At 37.0% G+C, this 15,046-nt stretch overlaps 1 protein-coding gene across 1 annotated transcript in view; it reads right to left on the reverse strand.

Moving 5' to 3' along the window:
• Window positions 1-15,046, reverse strand: part of LOC104410651 (centlein-like) — a gene marked incomplete at both ends in the record, with an annotated part of 78,335 nt that overhangs the window by 30,475 nt on the left and 32,814 nt on the right. The window contains 2 exons of the mRNA XM_010020887.1: window positions 4,474-4,636; window positions 14,279-14,412. Coding sequence (XP_010019189.1) covers window positions 4,474-4,636; window positions 14,279-14,412 — 297 coding nt within the window. The remainder of the gene's footprint in view (window positions 1-4,473; window positions 4,637-14,278; window positions 14,413-15,046) is intronic.

The following is a 15,046-nucleotide window of genomic DNA, read 5'->3' on the forward strand; positions in this document are numbered from 1 at the left end:
AAAATTTTAGACACAAACGAGAGACTGAGAAAAAAAAACAAAACAAAACCATACTAAAAGAAACTACAGATTGAATGTTAAGTAACATGAGGCAACGCACAAGCAAGAGTCACAAGTACAATCTAAAAGAGAAGATGCACTTTCCTCAACTTTATGGTACTATGGAACTGTAAATACCACGGTTGTTTTGGAAACGATGTAAAATGGATGGATAACTGTAGCAACATACCTTCGCAAAAATGACAGAAGGTAATGTAAAAGAAAAGGACATTTCAGTCATTTTGATTAGTGTCTTTCCACAAAAATTCAAACTGATGAGTGTATTCACTTCAATGAACCCCATATTTCCTGTTTCCTAACTGATTCATCTACCCACCCCTAACATAGCCTTCCAATAGTCATCCATCTAACCACTTTTATGCAACTTCCTATGCCGATATGGCTATCTAATAGCGAGGTTTGTGGATTTTTTTGAATATATAAAAATTTTGACACATTTCTCTCAGAAAGAATGTATGTATCAGCAAAAACTCTGTGAAATGCTATCAAACCCTATTTAGATTTCTTCTCTCTCTATATAGAATACTGCCAGAGAACATTCAGAAGGCTTGTAAAGAACACCAGTCCTAGTTAATGCAGGAAAATGTTAATAATTCATACTGCAGTAGGTATCGTAATGCCTTTAAACTAAAACAGAGGAGATTTAAATTAAGTATTAGAAAGATATTCTTACTGTGAGAATGGTAAGACATCAGCATAGGTTGCCCAGAGAAGCTGTGGCTGCCCCATCCCTGGCAGTGTTCAAGGCCAGGTTGGATGTGGCTTTGAGTAACCTGCTCTAGTGGAAGGTGTCCCTGCACGTTGTACTGAGGTTGGAACTAGATGAGCTTCAAGGTCCTTTCCAACCCAAACCATTCAATGATTCTATGATATTGTAAAAAAATACATTACTGTTGCCAGCAACATTAAGGCAATGGTTTTCAAGCATCAGTGACAGATTGAGAATTAAAGATTATTTACTTTATTTTTTCCCCAGGCACTTAAGCATTCTGTAGATATCACCCTACACTACTATACGTAGGAACCACAGCATACTAAGTACAGGGCTTTTCACCCATGAAAATCATCACCTGTGAGTGCAGAGTTTAACATCACCCTGACAATACCAGAGTCTACCCAGGATTTCTTCAACTTTAACCTACAGGCACATCTGATGCTGAAATCTACTTACTAGCATATGACCAACTCTAGTGGTGTTTGGTATACGAGAAATAAATAGACTACTGTAATTAACACACTTGACAAATGGTACTGGAGCTTGAACAAAAGTGTGAGATAATCTTTGTTAAAGATTTGAGTTTCTCACAGCTTTCAGAGACAAAGTGGACTACAAAAATGATGATTTCTTATTACTGATGTGGGCTTCAGGATATCTGACTGGACAGCTAAGTTTCAGCTCCTATCATGTGTGAAAGAACTTATGTTTTTCATTCCAGTTTGATGGAGAACCTGCATTGTTATTAGCATTTACACATCTATATGGTATTGCTTTTATTTTGTGAATTTTAATGCTCCTTACATAAACCCAAACACATTAACGTAATTTTAAACTACGCTTCAGGGTTGTTCAGTTGCAAAAAAGACTGGAGGTGATAAAATTTAACGTTAGAATGGTAAAGCCAGTAACTTGACATTCTCAAGCTTGGAGGAAAGCAACCTATCTCCACACATTGACCACAAGAAGGAATAGCAAAGGCAAATGCAGGCACAAAACCAACCACAATATCTGAAAATGTATCTGACATGATCCTATTTTTATCTACTTTCTCATGTACTTGATGCAGACTTCTGCAATGCCTCATGATTGAGCACTCTTGCTATGTTTTCTAATTATGCCAAAAATCTAATTATTGAGCAGTGCTTTTCTTTATCACAAACATGTATTGTACCACTCACTATCCACAGTATTCTCCATTTGAGAGCTGACTTCTAGAACACAAATTATGATTTCCTACTTAATGACAAATAACAGTATTTTCACTTCGCTAAGAGGGCCTTCCACTAAGAGATTTTTCACCAGTATGATTAACAAGAAACCAAAAGGCCACATTAGAGGAACGGAAAGTACTGCATTACAAAAACAAAGGCCCTAAATTGTAAATTTAAAAAAACTGTGATAAGCTGGCTAAGGAGCTCAGAATCTCCTCTTGTCTTATTATCCCTAGTATTGATTGAAGTCTCTCCACCTTGAAATTGTTGGTGAGGACAAATCTATTGAGTCTCATTAAATCCAGCACAGGAATGAAGTCCCTGGAGCATTTGGGACCACTAAAACAGATGCTATACATTTTAGAAAAATACTCTTTATCCTTGAGAATGAGAACTACAGCTGCAATATGAAACAGATACCAATTTGTTTCCATAAATGCTCTAACGTAAAGGAGTTATTGTAGAACACAGCGCCCTTAAAATTTCTACTTAAATAAAAAAAAAAAAGGGTAGTAGCACATCAAATCAACGTAATTTGATAAAACAGACTACAGATCTTCGCATGTGTATGCTTCCCACTACAGCTAGAGTTTTGAAGAGAATTTGTGTTCCTCAATGGATTTACGTATAATCCAGTGCAAGTTCATGACCCTGATCTGGTTTATCAAAAATGTTTTTTCTTCTGTTCAGTCAACTGTTTTGCACCACAAATTAACATCAGCACAAATAGCAGCTTTCCTTAAAGGCAGAGGTTAAGATGGTCTTCCAATATGTAAACCAACTGCATTGCCTCAGCTGTAGCATACACTGCCAATCTGACCACTAACAGAGAGGTCACTGATACTGCTGTAAGGGACAATGTACCACAGGATGTACATACTGATAAGCTCAATACCATATGGAACAGTAGGAAAATATTCCTTTGTCAATACATTTATGGAATAGCTGACACATCCTTATCTAGGTATTGCAGCCTGCATATTATTAATGCATGGAAGCCAAAAAACCCCAAACATTTTTCTGCAATAGTTTGTCTTCTCATTCAAAGAAAAAATAGGTATTTGTATTATTTTTACAGATCTGAGTTTTCCAAAGGCCTGCTGTGACTTCAGTAGGTTTGTGTGTCTTGTGATTTGAAAAATGCATGTTACTTTCAAGCAACTACAGTTGGGTATTTTATACAGTTCTTCTGATTAGAAGTATAGGACAGGACTGTCACAATAAAGGGACTCCTTTTCCCCTCTGAAGTTCTCTTAATTTGCCACAAACATTATTAGATTTATTTCACTCATTAAAACCAGGACAGGACTTCTTTTTTACATATATAACTTTTCTTTAATAAATATATACTTGTTTTAACATATTTTTATTAAAAAGAAAAAATAAAACCAACAAGCTTTTTCCAGAAGCATAAGATATTTTTATATTTTACAAAAAGACACCTTGAAGGCAGTCTACCTGTAGCTTGGCTGGGCTACTACTGTAGTGAACAAAGACAAAGTCTTCCATCACTGTAGTCAATGATAAACTTATGCAGAGTTCAGTACACAAGAATGTGCTGGGCACTACGTACTATAAAATGTTAACTAAACATGTTTAGAAACCCAGTAATGACTCTGGCTTAACTTAGGCTAGCTTCACAATTTTTTCACCAACTGCATACTCTAATTGAGACGATAAAGGGAAACACCTGTTTTTTTTAAAAAGCATAAACAGTTGCAAGATTGGTAGAAGGTAAGTTAAAGCTAACATATACAACTTGTTCCTTGTCTTCCTCCTTCTCAATGTTTCTAAAAAGGAAGGAAATGTATCTTCTGTATTTCTGTATTTCTGAAAAACACATTCATATAATTTGTTACGCTCAAAGGAGAAGTTCTGAGTAGTGAACACACATGTGACAGCTCTTCAGGGTTAGCATTTTTCCTGGCATGCATCAAAAATGTGAATCTGTTCTGTAAATGTAAATATAGTAAAAAAAAAAACTTAATTAGTTATCCTTTTAAAACACTATTATGGCAACAATTTTTCCAGTTAATTTTGATAGAGCAGGTTTTTTGCATCTTAAAGGAGTAAAATTGTTTGATATTCACACAAATACATTATTTACAAGTGAAGGGAATTTCTTAGCCTAAATTATCAAAAACAAATTGGAGAATTTAGCAATGGAAAGCTCCAGGAGATGACGAAAAACACAGATAATGCAAAATTACATGAAGAAATTTATATGCTTCTCAATCACTCATAAGACACAATTAAACCTTAATTTTTAAGGCTCATCAATTCAATGTAAGCAAGGGGACATATATGCTGGGATGTTATTAGTCCAATAAGCTCTGTTACTTTGCCAACCACATTTTGGCAACAACCAAGATCCAGAGATCTAAAGGACGCAAGACAACACAGTGCTTTGATTACTCTTTCCATTGCTATTGTACAGATGGACATTAAAATGAATCCTGTGATCATAAAGCAGAATGACATTACTTTTTGATACGATGTTGTTTCAGCTGTGTGAGCATCTTCTTGGTCTTTCAGTACTTTTTGTGTACCAGTATTGAGAGCCTGAAGTTGCTTTATCAGCTCGGCCTGCTGCGCTGTATGTTCAGTGTTTTGTCTGTAAAGATTCTGCAGCTCCTGTAACTCCTTCCTGTGCAAAATAAGCAATACAGAGAAATTAAGAAAAATAATGACCTCCACTGTGTTCAAATAATTTTATTATAGATAATTAGCTTCCTATTTTAATTTATTTTTCTGCCACCTGCCTTATAAACACTAGAAGTTACATGTATTTATCATGTATTTTTCTGAAATATCTGCAAAACAGTTAAGTTTCAAAATGGAATGCTTTTCAATTTTCCTCTAATGTTCCTCTAACTGCTTTACAATAAATGGATTTTCACTACTGCATCAGCACTTTCTAATCAATATTCAGTTAACTCTTTAGTGGTAGGTGTCAAAATGTAAGATATTTAGAACATATGGACTGTAAAAAGTTTGTTTTTTTTTTTAACAATCAAGAAATGATACAAGGTTTTTTTAACTTGCAGAGTATCTGCAGAGCAAGTCTCTTCTGAAATGCCTCTATTCCCTAGACAACTGAAGTATGTCTGCTGATAAATTGCTTTTTGTCTGAAGTTACAGCATACTGAGACAGCCATAAGCAAAGTAAGTAAACCTTGGTGTGCATTATATAACATAACAATAAAAGTTCTACAAACACAGTAATACGAAATATCTTGTAATGCAACTATAGGATAGATCTAATATAATTAGTGTGCTTGAGAATCTTACTCTACTGATGATAATCTTCTAAATTAGGGAGGAACTGAAGATTGTACACAATGATTAAAAATCTGGCATATTTTCTGTAACGCCTGTTAGAAGACTCCATTTATATCTCTTTATATATTTTCTACTTAATTTCCTGTTCAATTCACAAGCACATTTCAACTAATATTACATACAGGTATTGAAATATAAGCTTAGCACTTTAACTAATTTTCTTCCTTATTTCCTCAAAGGTTTTTATTGGTGACGAACTTCTCTGCACTTAGAATTACCATTAACAACAAGAGTTATCATTACATTTTTATAATACTGCTGGAGACATCCAGGAAAAGATTAAAGGTAAGCTGAAATATCAGCTTCCTTGGTCCTGAGAAACTGGACAAAGAAACCATTTTAAGGGAAATTTAAAAAAAAACATTTCTTAAGACCTATGCCAGTACTTCATATGTTGATTATTCATTAAAGGTACATCTGAATAATCATATTAAAATTGAAATTACATGTACCACAACAGCATACTAGTCAACGTAATGTGGTTAAAAAAGCACTGCTTAAAAAAGCCTGTTAGACTACAGGAGAACACTTAAAGACATGGCTTAATTAACAGTATTTAAGTCCTATTGTTCGTAATAAGAGGTAAAACTTAACAACAGTAGAGGTGCATTAGGTAAGGAAACCAAAGCAAAACTGCAGTGTGTACTTCATATGTACTAATTTAATTCTGTTCATAAGCACAGCAGGAGAAACAGGGACATAATGATATATTAGAACTTAACAAAACTCTATGACAGAATTCAAAACAAGAACTTGGTTTATTTCCCTGACTGTGAGTAAATAGTAGAAAATAACACAACTTTGCACTGCAGTTGAAACACAGATTATATTAATTTTATACAGGTTCTCCAGATCTTCATTCTGTTGTGGAAGGGAAAAACAAGGGATAACATTGAATCCTCAGATACTGTTGGAAATTATAGTAGTAGCTGTTGCCAAGATTACTCTGCTATATTGCTGCTCTTTAATTTGTATGCAAACATTAATGCAGTTATCTGTGTCTGTCACCTGAGAATGTACAGTATTATGTATTTTCTAATGGTCTGCCCACAAAGTGTATTAAGGTCAATGGGAATCTTTCTTGTTGACTTTATCAGGCTTCAAGTCATATTCTAAAGGAGATGGGACTGGGGGGAAAGCTCAACCTTGCAGCCACCCAGCAACTGCAGCGCAGTCAGAACACATTAACATGTTTGCTCATGGTAAGTTCAAGGATTTTTGAATATAAGGAAACCTAGTCACAGTTCCATTATACTATATTTTAAAAATAAAACTTTTTTTTTTCCCCTTCATACACATACCCTAAATTGCTGGTTTTTTCTTTTTTTTTTTCTTTTGAGTAAAACGTTACATAAACCAAAAGTGTCAATCCGAAAAATTCTTGATACACAGAAATACACAACCAGTCTATTTAGTTTGTAGTTGTATGTTACTTGCATTGTTATGTTACAGGTGCTTTTATCCTCTTTAGTCTATAAGGTACTATTTATACATTGTAAATCAACAAAGGGAACCTTCTTTAATTTCATTTCTGCACATGAAGGAGGAAAGGATGCTCAGTCTTACCAGGAATTATTTGGCACCAGTGGGGCAATACAAACAAAATTCACAGAATTAAGCACCTTTGGTAACAGATGGGCCAACCTGGGGAGCTTTAAAATAGGAATGCTGAGGGAGAGAGATGTTGACCAACTAACAATTGAGAGAGCTGTGGCCAGGGCTGGCAAGAAAAGGGCACAGGTTGGTGTGCCCAGGAACGACCTTGTGATGGATACAACTCTCAGGGAGGACCACCTCAAGCATATGCACATAGATAGGGGAGTGCTGACAGGATTATTAGGGGGAGCCTTAAGAGTCTTCCTGGGAAACAGGCACAACTGGGTGTTCATCTGAAGTTGCTGCTCAAATGCACGCAGCATATTCCCATCGAAGATGACAGGAGGAATTAGAGATCTGTCTGTAGTTGCAGGACTCATCAGGATCGTGGAGACAAGGTAGGATACCTCACATGACTGGAGTGCCGCCATGTCATGCAGGCTCTTCAGGAAGGACAGGCTGGGATGGCAAAAAGTTTCTCTTTATGTGAAAGAGTAGTCTAAATGGATGGATGGAGCTCTGCCTTGGGATGGGCAATGACCCATCTGAGAGCATGTGGGTCAGGTGTGGGCAGACCAGTGTGGATGACATAAGGGCTGCCTGCTGATCCTTTCTGATCGGGAAGAAGAATTAAGTCCTCTCAAGAACTGGAAGAATATTTATATTTGCAGGCCCTTGTCTTCATGGGGGACTTGAATCACTGCAGTATAAACTGGAAGGATGACAACACAGCAGAGCACAAGCAATCCAGGAGGGTTCTGCAGTGCTTTGATGACAACTTCTTGCTATAGGAAATTAACAGGCTGAGATAAGGGGAGAGACATCGCTGGACCACATACTTACAAAGAAGGAAGAACTGGTCACAAGTGTAAAGGTCGGGGCAGCCTTGTCTACAGCAACCTTGAGACGATGGGAGTTCAGGATAGTGAGAGGTGGGAGAAAGCCAAAAAGCAGTATCACAACCCTGGATTTCAGGGAAGCAGACAGGCTTTTTCAGGGACTTCTTTGGAAGAATCTAGAACAGTGTCAGTCTGGAGAGAAGAAGGATCCATGAGATCTGGTTGATTTTCAGGGATCACTGCAAGATCAACAGTGGTTCATTCCAGTGAGCAAGAAGTCAAGCAAAGGTAGCAGGAGGCTTGTTGGATGGATGAACAAGGACCTCCACTGACTAAACTCAAATGTAAAAGGAAGGATACAGATACAGAAACAGGGACAGGAGATCTAAATAAATGTATGGTAAGGTGGACTTGAATCTAGCTTGAATCTACTGGGCTTAAAGAGTTATGATCAGTGGCACAAAGTCCAGCTTGAAGGCCAGGCATCAGTGGAGTATCCTAGAAGCTAACACTGAGGCCAATACTCATTTAACATCTTCATTAATGAGCTGGACAACAGGACAAAGTGCACCACAGCAAATTTGCTGATGACACAAAACTGGGGGCAGTGGTTGTTTCACCAAATGTTTATGAAGTCCCATTCAAGAGGGACTTCAACAAGCTGGACAAATGGGCTGACAGGAACCTCACGAAATTCAACAAAGGGAAGTGTAAATTATTGACCCTGAGGAGTAATAACCCCATTCATCAGCAAAGGCTGGGGCCTGACCCCTGGAAAGCAGCTTGTCAGAAAATGTCCTGGGGATGCTGGTGGACACCAGGCTGACCAGGAGCCAGTAATGTGCCCTTGTGGCAAAGACCAAAGACACCCTGAGCCCTCCCGAGAAAAGCAATACCAGCAGAGGGAAGGAGGTGATCCTTCCCCTCTATTCAAAAGTGGTGTGTCCAGTTCTAGGTCCAGTACAAGAGAAACATGGATATACTGAAGTAAGTCCATTGAGGGACCACAAAGACGATGAAAGAATTGCAGCATCTGCCATACACAAGAGAAGCTGAAAAAGCTGCGACTCTTCAGCCTGGAGAAAGGAAAGCTCAGAGGGGGTATTACGTATAAGTATCTGATGGAAGTCTATAAAGAAGATGTAGACAGGCTCTTCTTGGTGGTAACCAGTCAAATAGGAAGAGGCAATGGGCACAAATTAAAAAGGCATGAAATTCCACTTAACCATTAAAAAAAAAAAAAGGTTTTATGCTGTAAGAGTGGTCAAATCCTGGTAGCCTTGGAACAGGCTACCCAGAAAGGTTGCAGAGTCTCCATTCTTGGACATACTCGAAGTCGACTGGACATCACGCTGGGCAGCCTGCTGATACTGCTTGAGCAGAGCGCTGGACCTGCTGGAGTAGAGGGACTACACAATCTCCAGAGGTATCTGCCAGTCTCAGCCACTTAATGATTCTGTTACTGATTTGCTTGCAGCATGCTCAAAGCAAGTACACAAAATCAACCCCATGATAATCAGAAAAACAGTTACAACATAAAAATGAATTTCTGCTCACAACATCTATTAATATGCTTACTCAAATCAGCAATCTACCAAGCAGTCTACAAGAAAGACACCTGCCTGTCATTGCAGCAGGGTAAGTATGTCAAGTCTTAAGTAAAATGATACTCCAAGGCAAACATGTAACAGAAGAAATAACAAAAAAATTGCGAACTGGATGTAACAAAGGTAATAAGCGGCATTTAAAATACATGTGCACAAACCCATATATGTGTCCACAAATATATACTCACCGGTATGTATGTATAAATGCACTATATATACATACACACATACGGAGAAATATATACATCTACACATAATATGCATATATTATACGTGGATGTGTACATGTACACATACAAGTAGGATATATGTATAAAAATATAAGCATATATTGATGTTTTTATACACTCTACACTCTAAACAAACACAAACTTAAAAAAGTCACCATCAGCAGCACTAAGAGAAAAAACAATATTCTCTCAGCTAAGCACCAAAATTGAAACATCTATGATGTCTGGTTTTGCCCCACCACCCTCATCATCCCCATAAACAAACACACCATAATCACCATGATACACTGAAAGTACGTAACTTCATACTCCGTTTAACATTGAAGTCAATAGATATTACTGAGGAAAAAAAAACCCAAACCAAACACATCTCTGTCTTTAATCTAACGCTTCAAGACCAATACAATGGGAAACCAAGAAATTTACAGAAAGTGAGCTCCTCTCTTCAAGTCACAAGGAAAAACCAATGAAAAATAGTCATTTTTTTCTCAAGTTAAAATAGAAAGCATAACTGAAGTATTTCAGCCACAAAAGTAAGATAACCTTAGTAGATTTTGCTTTAAACATTGCAAGCTTGATACTACATGACGATTCTATAAACTGGACTGTAGCAAGACTCAAAGATCTAACACCTTGTCCTGCCAATATCAATATTTAAGAGTCACACTATTGTTTACAGTAGAGGTAGCTCTGGTGCTCACATCAAAGAATGGGAACCAAAGTTTCCTCGTATCCTTAGAGGATAACATTAAATAAAACCTTTATGTCCTGCACATACCAAGAGTTTAAGAGTAAACTGTGGCTTCCCAGAGATGTAACTGAAATAAGTAGCTGCTGTCACTCCATGAGCTATATAACTGCTGCAAATAGATCTAATGTTCATCATACCCACCACTTCGGGTGATGCTGGCTTTGTTTCACCACCACAATTTTGGCAAATACACTCGAATTCTGAGTAGCTCTGCTACCCCTGTTACCAAGCAAATATAACAGGGCTTGGGGTAATTCAGGAAATCTCTAAATTCCATTACCTGCAGTTTAGAAATACAACAGTGACAGGCATTATGAATTATGGCTTCTCAGAGGAATGGCACAGATACTAAGAAATGGTTTACAGCACACAGCAAAGAACAACCTGAAAATCCCAGAGCAGCAAAATAAGGGTTGAGTAGAAATCTGACTGCCTCATTATTTACGGCACAGAGGTAAACTGAGCAGGGGAGAGGAGACAGCAATATTGCTACAAAAAAAGTGGTTGTGAAATGATCAGAAGTAAATTTAGACTAGCAACTAATTTTAAAGGAATAAAGTTGTGGCACAAAATTCCAGTAAGAACACAGAGGCAAGAAATTCTAATTCAGTTTTATAATGGTTTACTATATTCACAACAGTTTAATATTTCCTGGATACCTGTGACAGCAAGCCTCAGGTCTCAGCAAGTCAAGCGAACCTCTCAAGTTTGATGTTCAGAGTTCCACCAGAGCTCTGTGCCAATGAGACACAGACCACCAAGTGCTCAGCAGTAAACACAAAGTTCTAAAACCCGGTATGTCACCTAATTTCAAAACTTAAATCACAGAGACGCATTGGAGTTAATCTTTAGAAACAAAACAGCAAGATTTAATGTTCTTCAAGAATGTCAAAATGGAAAGGCTACCAGGGACTCTAAATGGATATAGAAAATCTGTACTGAATACAAACCTGAAAAATGGAACAAGGAAATACATTTCACAACTACTTCAGGAGGTTGAAATTAAACCCAGTGAGATCAAGAGTGCTTTGCATAAGCAAAGCCAGCAAAGGAAGGTGGTGGCTTTCTGGAGACATACGCTGTGCAGGATGGTTCCTGTAAATACTTTCTGTTCGCTAGTCTTAGAAAATTTATTTTCCACAGCTCAGAAGTATGTGACAGACTTTTACTGACACTAGATGGGACTTTCAGAAACACCACCATTCTGTATCACCAGAATGAGACCATAGTGCTATAAAATTTTGGTCCCTGATAATTTGCTAAAAAAGACTGCTCCTAAAAAAAAAACAGCTCTCCTTAGTGTCTACAGACATAGTTACTGTGAAACTGAAAAAACTCTTGTAAAAAGCTGACAGATATGCAGAACAGAACAAGAAGTTAAGACTGCACAGGAAACAGCACCAGACCAGTTTGTACACAGACTCTTGAGAGACTTTAATTTCCAATTCATTTTTGCATCTACTGTAAAAATTTCAGACACTATTACCAAGGTGTCAGCTAAAGAACTGTTTTTCTGGATCTGCCTATAATGCTAAAAGAAGATGCTACATGAAGGAAGTCAGTTTCTTTCCTTTCTCTCTCCAGAGCTTGTTTCTAACAACTACAACTATGCTCCTGGTCTGTTTTCAAAAAAGGGAATGGTGGGGAAGGCAGGCAGGCAGTAGACAGGGAGAGAGAGGCAGGGCAGTGGGGAGAACAGAGAGATTTGTAAATCAGATTGTCCTTTTTCAGCTCCAAAAGTTTGAAATTGATGATGGGAAAGTAAAGGAGATAGGGTATTTTCCACACTATTTGTCAAAGAATTTTCTGCCAGCATTAAATGAAAACTGACCATTGGATGCAATATTTTTACAAGTCTGAGTTACAAACAAGAATTTAAAAAAAAAAAAAAAAGTTAAAAAAGGAACATCAAATGTTTTAATCATGAAGTGAACACAGTTCTAAGATCTTGGCCTAAGAAGATGAGACAATGTAAAGATGTAATTTTCTCCTAAGATATTTCTTTTATTTCTGGAGTTGTTGCTTTTTTCATTAAGAACCAAAAGAAAAAAATGTTTTATGTATGTTTCCCCTTGGGAAGATAAGGAGAAACTTCAGTATTCTGTACTACAAAAAAACTAGAATACTTGAAATTCACTGTTTGTATCGCTAACTACAGAAATTGCTGCCTGAAACTGTGAATGTTACCTAAGCCATTTAACATTAGGCTTCTTTTTTCATAATGGAAATGTCACCAAGACACTTGTAGCCAAAGACAGTTCATTAAGATTAACAAACACTGAACTATAATGATATTGATCAAATATATACATACATAACATGTCAAGTATAACTCAAAAACTAGTGATATGGAAACTTACAACCATTCATTGCAATATCAGTAAAGTATCTGGGAAGGAAAACATCTGAGCACACAGAAAAACGTATGATCCCTTTGCCAAAATCGTTTCCATAAATACAGAAGGTTGGGTGTATGGAAAAACATACAGAAAAAGACTTGAAACACTTCAAAATAAATACATTGACCATCTTGTTATCTCAAGTTCAGATCTTATGTTCAAAAAACTACTTATTTTAATCACATATTTAAACGAGACACCTATGACAAATTCTAAAAGGTTGTTTTGTAGTGAATAGCAAAGAATATATTTGAAAAATTTTAAGGTCAATAATTTGGCCAACTCAGTTCACAGTATTCTAAATTACAAGCAGCAAGCAGTAACTCTGCAAATCTTGATTACCCTACTTTAAAAATGTCTTCTTCACTGTCCCTAGTCCTCTCACACATGATAAGATATATTTCTGAGTGTAATTTCAGAAAATAAGAAAGCCTATTAGTCCATTGATGTATTTCACAAATTCCAGTGATTGCCTCTTTCAATAGAACTTCCCATTAAACTCACCTATGTTTACTGACTTTAGAAAATCCAACTGTTACACCTTTAAAACATGAAAATAGCAAGATAGTATTTTTCCCGTACAGATTTTATCAAATACGATGACAATTTAAGTCAGAGGGATCAAAAATCGTATTTCTACATTTTTTTACCAAAAAGACTTAAGATGCTGACTCCCTACAGTAAGATTATTTCTGCTTGGAAAGCAAAGAGGAGTGTCCATACCAATGACTTCAGCATCCTAGTTGCAGCTTTTCAGGCATAACCTCAGTTTGAGGCAATACTGAAGGAAATATTATTTATCTAACACAGATGTAATAAACACAATGTACCCTCCAAAACTAAGAGGTGAAAAATGGACAACTTCCTAGCAATCCACTTAAAGTTACCAATTGTCTTCTGCCATTACCTTTATTTTGAGGAATTCAGTCTGGTCAATTAATATAATTAATTCCATCCTTCATTTCTTTTCCACAACTCAAATAATGTAGCACTAATCTTACAGATTCAGTGTAAAGAAATGGTGTGCAAGACCTAAGATAAAGCTTAAATCACTGCACTTTAAACCTTTAGCACAGGCCTATGTAGACTTTTGCTGACTTGCCAGATTTGACTCTAATTAAAAAGGTAAAGTTAGGCTTAACGTTTCTCTAAACTTAGGGCACTTAGCCCCTCCAATTAAATGTTTATGTCACTAATCATATAGGTCTTTTCTTTCTTTCAGTGGAAACTGGTAATTCTCTGACCCAATGCTAATTACAGAAGTTGGATTTTTTAAGTCCACCCCTAGTCAAAAACTGGTAATAATATATTAAGAGTCAAAATATATCACAGTTTACATAAACTGTTATCCAGTGGTAGACTTCCAAATGATTTACAGCATTTCTGTTCTGTTACAGAACAGAATGGTATGAAAATATACTGTTGCACAAAAATACCTCTAATGCAAGATACTGCTTTATAAGTGGAACAATAGTCTTTTTTAGAAGATACAGGCTTAAAGGTAATGAAATCATTAAATACTTACCTAGATCTGATCACATCACAATCCTTCTGGGTCAGTTCTTCCTGTTTCACAGCTACCTGAGATGACAAGTTACTGCATATATTGTGCAACTCTTTTATTTGTTCTCTTGCCTCTGCTAAGTCAGTTTCCAAAGTCTACAAAGAAAGCATTTGAAATGTATTAATGTATAAGAAAGTGTTAAAATTTACTATGCACTTTATCTACATACATAGACATATGAACGTGCATGAATATATTTATTGTGATTTAAGCAAATATATAGAGGCATGTGTGCATGTTTGGATGTATGAAAAATATGAAATAACAGAAAAAAGATATTGTCCTGGTTTCAGCTACAGCAGTCATTTTTTCTCCTTCTTAGTACCTCGTGCAGTGCTGTGGTTTTGACTTTCAGTCTGGGAACAATGCTGATAACACCGATGTTTTTAGTTGTTGCTCAGTAATGCTTACTCTGACCAAGGACTTTCTCAGTCTCATGCTCTGCCCGGGAGGAGGGGAAGCCGGGAGGAAGCAGAGACAGGACACCTGACTCAAACTGGCCAAAGGGGTATTCCATACCACAGCACGTCATGCCCAGTATAGAAACTGGGGGGAGTTACCCGGAAGGCCCAGATCGCTGCTCGGGTCGGGCTGGGTATCGGTCGGCGAGTGGTGAGCGGTTGTGTCCTTTTCCCTTGTTATTCCTCTTATCATTATTATTGGTAGCAGTAGTGGTTTGTATTATACCTTAGTTACTGGAGTGCTGTTATCTCAACTCGCGGGCGGTAA

The sequence above is a fragment of the Nestor notabilis genome, unplaced genomic scaffold (assembly GCF_000696875.1).
Source record: "Nestor notabilis isolate BGI_N333 unplaced genomic scaffold, ASM69687v1 scaffold3268, whole genome shotgun sequence".
Classification (NCBI taxonomy): domain Eukaryota; kingdom Metazoa; phylum Chordata; class Aves; order Psittaciformes; family Psittacidae; genus Nestor; species Nestor notabilis.